The 9,691-nt window shown below is 27.1% G+C and overlaps 1 protein-coding gene across 1 annotated transcript; it reads left to right on the top strand.

The window, feature by feature from the left end:
• The first annotated feature begins 5,888 nt into the window (after positions 1-5,888).
• Positions 5,889-6,958, top strand: LOC114170573 (transcription factor bHLH162-like). Its single transcript, XM_028056080.1, has 3 exons — positions 5,889-6,121; positions 6,273-6,629; positions 6,756-6,958. Exons 1-3 carry the CDS (start codon positions 5,921-5,923, stop codon positions 6,897-6,899), a joined length of 702 nt encoding a protein of 233 aa, XP_027911881.1. The 5' UTR covers positions 5,889-5,920; the 3' UTR covers positions 6,900-6,958.
• Positions 6,959-9,691: the final 2,733 nt, after the last annotated feature.

Raw genomic sequence — 9,691 nt, 5'->3', positions numbered from 1 at the left:
AATTTCTCCCTGCATGAATAGCATAAGCCCTAATGGCATCCTTGAAGTGGTTGTTGTCTAGAAAAACAGTTCCTACTTCCCATTTGTAATCCACCATACTTTTTGGCATTACAAATGTCTGGAATGGATCACATCCTGTCCTTTCATCATTGTTTTCTTCATCCCCAGCTGTTTCACTCTCGTTATCTGGCCCACTAAGTAATTCTTCTGAATGTCATTCATCATCAGATAAATCGATTAAATGACGTGCTCTATTTTCAAATTTACCTCTGCTAGAATCATCACTTTCAGGCATAGTTTCCACTTCAATTTCACCTTCCACTTCAACATCACTATTCAGACCACTGGCATCCCCAATCTCTACTTCAGCAACCTCTTCATGGGCCTCTACTTCACCACCGTGGTGGACAATAACATTGAACCTATCATCACTCATTGCCCTAAAGTAAATTAAACAGATAAAAAAGATGTATTATTAAGCCTACTTTAACGCAATGGGGGACCACTGCTACAATCAATTACAAATAAAATAATGGGAACCATTACACCAACATCGACAAAACAAACTAACTAAAATAATACCCCAATGAACCCCACCTACAAACACAAACTACACAAAATCATGGAATTAATTTAGAAACCATGCAGAACATCACAACAATCGAAAGACAAACAAACCCAAAAATAGAATTACGAAAACCCTAACCCACGAGCAAACACAACCCAGAAAACCCTGAACCCACTTACCTCGTTGATGATGATTAACTAGAAAATTGAAATGAAGAGTCCAACTGCAATCCAATGATGAAATAACAAGTATTAGCTGCTTCCTCTACAAATCTGAACTCAAGAAAGACGAAGATAAAGAAAATTTTCTAATTGCAAAATTTCCCCTAAATTGAAAAATTAACGTTAATTAGCCACCTGTACATTACACGTAACACACCCTAATACAAACCGTGCCACTTGTACAATGTTCCGTTAATGATTTAAACGACGTTACAGAAAAGGACCAAATAAAACACGAATTGCGAAAATGAGGATCATTCTAAACATTCGGTCAAAATGAGGACCATTCTAAACATTCTGTGAAAATGAGGACCATCTGCAACAAACACTACGAAAATGAGGACCATAAAGGTATTTAAGCCTTAAATATATTAACAATATTATTAATCAATAGTCTATTTTAATTTATATTAGTTGGTTACCAGATTTTTTGTTATTTTAAAATGGGTTAAATATATTTTTTGTCCTTCAACCTTTAGTAAAAATTGGAATTAGTCCTTCTTGAAAACTTTGAACTAATACAGTCCCTCAACTCCATAAATGTGTGGATTTAGTCCTTTTAACCAAATCTTATTTAGTTTATATGATGTTTCAAGCAAATTTCATTATTGTATTTTAGTTTGTTTACACCATTTGACACATGTTTGCTCGCTTCAATGTTAGTTGAAAAACGAGTTTGAAACGTCAAATAAACTTAAAAAAATTTGGTTTAATAGACTAAATCCATGCATCTCTAAATATAAGAGACTAAATTAGTTCAAGGTTTTCAAAATGGACTAATTCCAATTTTCACTAAAATTTGAAGTAATTCCAATTTTCACTAAAATTTGAAGTAATTCCAATTTTCACTAAAATTTGAAGGACTAAAAACATATTTAACCCTCTTAAAATTGATGGATGCTTTGAAGAAAAATTATGGAAGAGATACAATAACAATGAGATACGGAGTTTCATTGTTATATGATGTTCAATTTTTATTTTTATTTTTATTTAATATGGAACACTCTCTCTTAAATTTCCAATCATCTCATCCTTAAATTTTCAATCATCTCATCCTCAAATGTGTTCTTTTACATTGTATTTCCTTGTCACAAAAATGAAACATGTGTCTCAAACCCTTATCATAAAGACTTTTAATACAAGAAATCTTTACATCTATGATTATTTTTTCATATACATTAATGAGACTCGAGTCCACCCGGTTAATACTTACTTCAATCTAAAATCTTACAACATCAAATCTATTTATGGGTCTTCAACTTTATATAATACTCAATTTTATTATATTTACTTAATGTAAGACTTAAATTCAATTAAATTCTCGTATATTTACTAAAAATACGATAAAAAATTGAATATATAATTGAATGCACCCTTGTCTTATTTAATCAATTCTATAAAATTGAGTTATAGTTATATTTTATTATCTTAATAAAATTCATGGCATTTTATTTCAAGTAAAAAACAATTTTTTTATTACATTTTTAGTTATTTAAAAAAAAAATAGCTTAAACAGGAAAGGACAGATGAAAAATATCAATCTCTAACAAACAAATATTTGCATAGTAGTGGCAGAGGTGGCACGATAATGTGAACAGAAAAGGTGAGAGACAGCGCCGGTATTTGAACAGTGAGATTGAATCATCACCATTCTCACTCTCACAATGCATCATTTCAAATGAGAACACAAAATTAATGATGAATCAGAATGGACTCAAGTGACCCCTCGACCTCGAAGCTTCACTACAGTAAGTGTTGTCATATGGCCCAATTGTAGGAATGTCAACTTTTAACTCTATATTTCAATTCCTTACATTATTAAAAAAAGAAAAAAAGTTATTTCTACATCTACATTTTTCTTTTTATTATAATTTTTTACTTTTTTCATCTTTTATTATCTTCGTTATAAACTTGATCACCCAATCCGAAGATTAAACATCTTAAAAACTCGACCAATCGATTTGTGGCTATGATGGCATGAGTATTGAATGATTGAATTAGTGATTTCTGATTGAACCACTGCAATGAGTTTCACACACGGTTTCATTCAAACTTAAGATGTTATAGTAAAATTTGTTGTAATTATGTTTACGATATTTAACTCTATTAGTTATATTTTTAATCAATTATTTATATTTATACGAAAATTAAAAGTTACGTAACAAATTTAATATATTCTTTAAGAAAATCGTTAAAGATATAGGTCTGCACTTGCTAACTAGTTTGTTAAGAATACTAATTAAAAATAATTAATAAATAAATAATTTTATAAAAATTCACATCTCAATAATTATTAATTATTAATGTAATTTTATTATTTATTCATATTCAAAATAAATAAGAAAAGTTATTTTGAAGGAGTGACAAAAACAATATAAAGAAAGGGAAAATTTTTCTATAGGAAAGTGTAATCTTTTCATCCCAGAATAATTTAGAAAAGGTTATAAATTTTAAAGAGATTTTTTTTTTAAATTTAAAAATCATACATTTCAAACATTTTAAATTTTCACCTTTCAGACTTTTACATTTTAAACTTTTACTCACAGATCGTCTTGAAGCGTAAATAAATATATTACATGAATTTATATTATTTCAATTAACGAAGTTAATTATTTTAAATTTCATTAAAGATATGATCTATGATAATTAATTATACGTTAAAATAATGCTCAGTATTACCTTTTCTCTAATATATACATTGAAATATTTTTTAATGTATATGGAGCCATGATATATATATATATATATATATATATATATATATATATATATATATATATATATATATATATATATATATATATATATATATTTCAATTTATGTTTTTTAAACCTTGAAAATATCAGAAAATGTATAAATATTTTAATGTGTAATTTTCTTTCTTATCATAATAATGACTTTGATGTAAAGGATAATCATAATGTTATAACTTTAATGTGTTTACCATACTATTATGCTTTAATATTATTACTATTGTTTAATTAAAATTTCTGAAATGTACCTCAATTATTAGTTTGATTACAAAAAAGGGTGCTGATCGTGTAAGAATTTTGTCAAAGAGGATAAACTTATTATTTAATTATTATTTTTATGAAATTTACCTCAATTAAGATTCAGACAAGAGATATAATTTATTCTTGTTATATATTTAGAAGAAATTAATTTTTAAATACCAGTCAAAGATTATCAGAATAAAAAAGATTTAAAGATTATTTTTCACTTTCAAATTCATTTATTTATCTATTCTATTATATAAATAGATTCATTTTTATTGTACATTTTTTCCAATATTTTTTTCAAGTTAAAATAATTATTTTACTAATTTTATTTTTTAACTGATTTTTTCATTCGACAAGTTTTTTAAACTTAACAATTTTTTAAATTAAAATAACCATTTCTAAAAAAATAATTATCTATAAAATAAATGAAAACTATCTATAATAAAATTGTAAAAATTATTTATATTTATTTTTACTTTTATAATTTTATTCATTTTTTATTATGAAAATTAGAGTGAACATATAAATACTAATAAAGTTTGACCTATTATGATTATTGGTGGCAAGACGAGAGACTTTGTGGTCTTAACCACTTCTGCATATAAATTTCAGAAAATCAGTATTGTTTTTATACTGAGACCCAAAATCAGCAGTAACAACAACTATTTTCCTTACTCTAAAATATTTTTCATTTTAATTTTTAAGTTTAGAAAAAGTCATACTAGTTGAGTCCTATTAGGTCTTCCGTTAGATACAACTTTCTTGTTAGTTGCCTCTCTTTTTCAGAGTCCACTCCTCCTTTAATTCATCATATAAATATTTCCATATTTTCACTACTTAATTATAGCGCAATTTAAGATATAATATTATCTTATTAATTTCAAATGAAAAACTCAGATAAGATTTATGTATAATTAAGTAATAATAGCATAAAAGTTAAACTTTACATAAACTTTACATAAAATAGCAACTTTTTCTACTTTCACGTTTAAAATAAGTTAGTTAATATCAACTGCCAAACTAGTCTATTCTTAAAAAATAAAAAATTACATTTTTAAATTTTACATTTTTAATTGCTCTTTGAAGTCATACGAAGATTTAATTAGACAAATAATGATTCGATGTTTCATTACATTCATTCTTTTTTTTATTTATGAAAATACTGTGAAACGACGAAGAAAACCTTGTTTATACTTATCAAATAATAGTTATAATGAACTCCGTATTACTTTAATTACCATTTTATTCTTTATTCTTTATTTGTTTATTTATTGGTCTCTCTCTTTTACGAAGTTAAATTTTGTATAAAGTAGAAGTCGCAATAACACACATAAACTTATTACCTTTTAACTTTTTAAAACAAGTTGAGATAAATTGTTTTTAAAAAAAGTTACAATTTTCATTTTAAATTATATATATAGACATTTTCTTATATTCCTTAATTTGTTAAATAACATTTTTAATTATAAAAAACAAGAAACAATTTCTTTAATAAATTAAGTTATTCAATTACACCAAAGTAATTACAATCTAATTTTAAGCTGTTGATACCTTCAATTATAACGTTATTGAATATTTACCATTTTTAACAATAAAAACTTATAATCCTTTAAATGATACATATGTATATTATATAATATATTAAAAGTAATGCTGAAATGATTAGCTCAACATCCTAATGAAGAAAACTGGGCTAACCCATTTATTTATTTATTTCACTTTATTCACTCTTTCCATTACTTTTCACAAAATTTAAAACATTTTTAATTACATTTTTGAACATGTAGAAGATGAAATTAATAAAAAAAAATTAAATATATAGAACAGGATGATGTAGACAAAGGCATGACTGTAATAGAAAAGAATTAGGAATGTATTTTGTTAGCGTTACGCGGAAACGCAGACCATTGAAGTCAGAAAGAAACAAGGAAAGTGCATAAAAAAAGGCACGTGTATATTTGGACGGCAGAGCAAAACAAAAATGACTCAGACATGGCAGAGTCAAGAACATGACGTCACGAAGTGACGTTTCTGATCTCTAACAATTCCATTCATCCATTACCATCATCAATAATCTCTCACCCTTTCTTTCAGTATTCTCTGTGTAACTACTTCACATATATATACCCACATGCACACACCACTTCATTCATCTTTCTATGTTCTAAACTCAGAGCTTGGTGGAGAATTGAACTGCATAACAATGGATCAGCTTGGAATTCAACCCTCTTCAACCAAGGTTGAAAGAAGACTCGTTGAGAAGAACAGAAGAAACCAGATGAAGATCCTCTTCAACAAACTCAACTCTCTTCTCCCTAGCTACAACCCCAAGGTTCTAAAGCTTCCTTCTTTTCTTTCCTTACCAACTTTCGTAGAGTTTCATGTTCCAAAACCGACAATACTTGAACATACCTAGAATAGTTAGGTGTGTGTTTTGAATATGAATGATGTTATTGATTTGGGTTTTGATGGTGATGACGCAGGAAGCATTGGCACTGCCTGATCAAGTGGATGAGGCAATCAACTACATAAAGAGTTTGGAGGCGAAGGTGAAGATGGCAGAAGAGAAGAAAGAGAGTTTGCAGGGTAGTAAGAAAAGATACCGTGGTTGCTTCTCCAATAATAACAGTGCTAATTTTGCTGCAACACCACTCCCAAAATCTCCACAACTTGAGATTCAAGAAGTGGGTTCTTCCCTACAAGTTGTTCTGACTACAGGGATAGGTAACCAGTTCATTTTCCATCAAATCATTCGAATGCTGCATGAGGAGAACATAGAGGTTAGAAGTGCCCATTCCTCACTCGCTGGAGACTCGGTGCTTCATGTTGTGCATGCTGAGGTATGTTTTGCTGTTGTTTAATGATGTTTTTCGTATTAATTTGATGTGTTCTTCTTAACATATGTACAGTCATATCTTATTACTCTAATATTGAAAAAAAAAAAAAAACCTGATGGGTTTATGCAGATTCCTCAATCTTTTCTTCAATTCGGAGCTACCAAAGTAAGTGAGAGGTTGAAAAGGTTTGTAAATGGATCCTACAGTGACGTGGAAACACAACACGAGTGGTGGGATTTTGATATTGGTTCTGATGATATCTGGAGTTTTTAGATCTTATGTATTCATCAAAAGTTTTGTAAAATATATGTAGAAAATAACATTAAAAGATAATATATATATATATATATATATATATATATATATAACAAGTTTTAAGAGAATTTTGGTCTGTGATAATTTCCGCTGTTGCAATAGATTTTGACCGGAACAGTATAGTTTACCAGCTATTATTAATAGAAACTGCAACCTGCAATCTGAATTAAGAATTTTAAGAGAAAAAAATTCTTACAAATTAAATTGATATCGATGAGCAAATTAAAATAGTTGGGGATTGAGGGAACCAATCTAAGATCGGCTAGGAAATAAATAAAATGGTTGAAATAAGAGAAATTTAACCATAAAAATTTAAGAGTTTCGGAACTGTGTGTATTTGCTGACAGTTCACACAGAAGAAGATGCAGCTGAACCCTGATGAGTTCCTTTGTGAAATATATCTTGTTTCTCTTTTGATTCATTTGATTTTGAAATGTTAAAACTTCACATATTGTAATAATAACTAAAAGAGTATAGTTATAAGAAATTAAATTAACTCAACAGGAAAATAATATAACTTGTTGTAATTCAAGGTAGTCTTAAATGGTTTAGGGTGATATAACACCTATTACTCTTATATTTTATGGTATACTCTAAATTTCTAAACTCTTTTGTGCTTAGATCCTTCTAATATCTAGGGTATGGTCATGGAAATTTTGCTAGGTTACAAAAATGGAGCTGACACTTCTATTTGCACTGTGTCCTTTAATTATATATTTATAATGGAAATGTCATAATTTCTTTAAACTTTTCCGATACCATTTTGTCAAGAGTTATAGAGAAAGAGAAACCTGTTGAGATGTGTGCATTATTCCATTAACCCTAAAAGAAATACTGAAAATATGTATTGCACAGATATATTTAATTATAGTTTTAAAAATATGGTCTAGGGGAGAAATAGAGGAGAAACTGTATGTATCTTTATTTTTACCAAGTTATTATATTTTTATATTTAACATTTTTTGTAATTTACCTTTTTCCTTTCTTTTCATCTCTATTTCTTATCATATTATTGGTCACATTAATTAGTTTATATCTATATTTTTGTGTTAATTTATCGCTCTTTCACCAATCCATCCAATCGAATGAGGTGTATATGTTTTAAAGTTTTTCAAATTCACTACATTATTTTCTGCTGGTTGAGTTATATGTTTGCCAAATTGTTATTTAGTAATGACTATTTCTACTAAATAAAAATTAGTTTTATTTTTGCTTAGTTTATTTTGGTACATTAAAAACCATTTTATTAGAGTTGTCAAAACGGGTCATCCGGTCCGTTAACCACTTAGTGAACCAATCCAATCTGGTTAACTTATTAGCAAGCTTAGACACTTCGAATCCAATCTAACCCACGATGGGTTGATGGGTTAAATGGCTTAACTCACTTAATTAAAAAAATTACAATTTTTTTTTTCAATTCTAAAAAAAAACTAAATTATAATTTTGATTAAAATCTAAATAAAGTTAAGACATATTATAGGTTCATCGAAGTTACCTTTAACTAAAAGAAAAGGTATTAAAAGCCAAAGAAAAGTGGCAATAAGTTAATAATTGTGACTTTGGTGTGTCATTTTACTTTTTGAATTTTTTTTTATACATTTTTACACGTTGTATTTGTTCTAAATATCTATATAAAGTTGTATCATTCACTTTTACGCCAAAAATGAATCAATTACACTAGTTTAGAGAAAGAATTAGAGAGAGAAGAACATTTAAGGTTTTCATTTTTTTAATATAATTTAATATTTAAAATTTATTGGGGATTGACGATCCAACCTGACTCACCACATGTTGAATCCGAGTGAGTCGAGTTTTTAGTGAAACAGATTCATTTTAGCCCGTACCAACATTTGCAATTTTCTTAACCCGACCTTTAATCTGTGATGGACCAGGTTGACTCATTGATTGGAATCTATTTTGATAATTCTACATTTTATGCGTCATAAAAGTTAATACATTCATGTCATATACCTAGTAGGTGTACAAACCTTATATATGCATTGGAGAGATATCATTTGTTAGTCATTGCTATTATTGGTTAAGATTTCAATTGTATTATTCCTATATTAAAATTTTTAGTTCATGTCGTATGTCATATGTTATATATGCTTAATGTTTTTTTTTTTTATCTTTTATGATTTTAGTTTGTATATGATTTGTTTATGATTTTGGCATAACATTTTTTTGTAATATTTTCTTTTTCATTATTCATTGATAACATTGAAAGTAATTTATTAAAAATTTTGATGCTAAATAATCACAGAAAATCTTTTATTAATGACTTAATTTTAGAGATAAAAAATAATTATAATTATTTAGAGACTAATCTAGAAATCAATTTTTTTGTAATCGAAACCTAGGTAGCTAATGTTAGTGATCAATTTATAGATCAATTCATAATAATAACTATTTTAGTTACTAATTTAGGGACCAATTATAATTTTTTGAAACTAATTCAGTTAGTACTATTTTTAGTTTATAAATTAATATTTAAATTAGTTATTATAATAATTAATTATTTTTTCACTAAATTTATTCATTATTTAAAGATTTTCCTATAGTAGTGTAAGAACTTAAGATAACCTTTAAAGAATTAAATCATATATTAAATTTTATAAATATGAAAACTCTCATGAAAGACTTGACTTTTTACAACTCCATAATTGTGTGCCATTTTTTCTACTTTAGCTTTGGAAGTCTTTCATAAAGACATGAAATTATTATAACTGTGTTTTTTCTACTTCGATTCT

The sequence above is a fragment of the Vigna unguiculata genome, chromosome 11 (assembly GCF_004118075.2).
Source record: "Vigna unguiculata cultivar IT97K-499-35 chromosome 11, ASM411807v1, whole genome shotgun sequence".
Classification (NCBI taxonomy): Eukaryota; Viridiplantae; Streptophyta; class Magnoliopsida; order Fabales; family Fabaceae; genus Vigna; species Vigna unguiculata.
The sequence above is the reverse complement of the archived record's forward strand: the minus strand, read 5'-3'. Positions and strand labels throughout refer to the sequence as shown.

Bases quoted from the DNA above. Each gene is read 5' to 3' on its own strand.
- LOC114170573 (XM_028056080.1), top strand. From the start codon at position 5,921: ATGCACACACCACTTCATTCATCTTTCTATGTTCTAAACTCAGAGCTT. The intron at 6,122-6,272 runs GTTCTAAAGCTT...GTGATGACGCAG, and splicing joins TCCCTAGCTACAACCCCAAG to GAAGCATTGGCACTGCCTGA. The intron at 6,630-6,755 runs GTATGTTTTGCT...GGGTTTATGCAG, and splicing joins TTCATGTTGTGCATGCTGAG to ATTCCTCAATCTTTTCTTCA.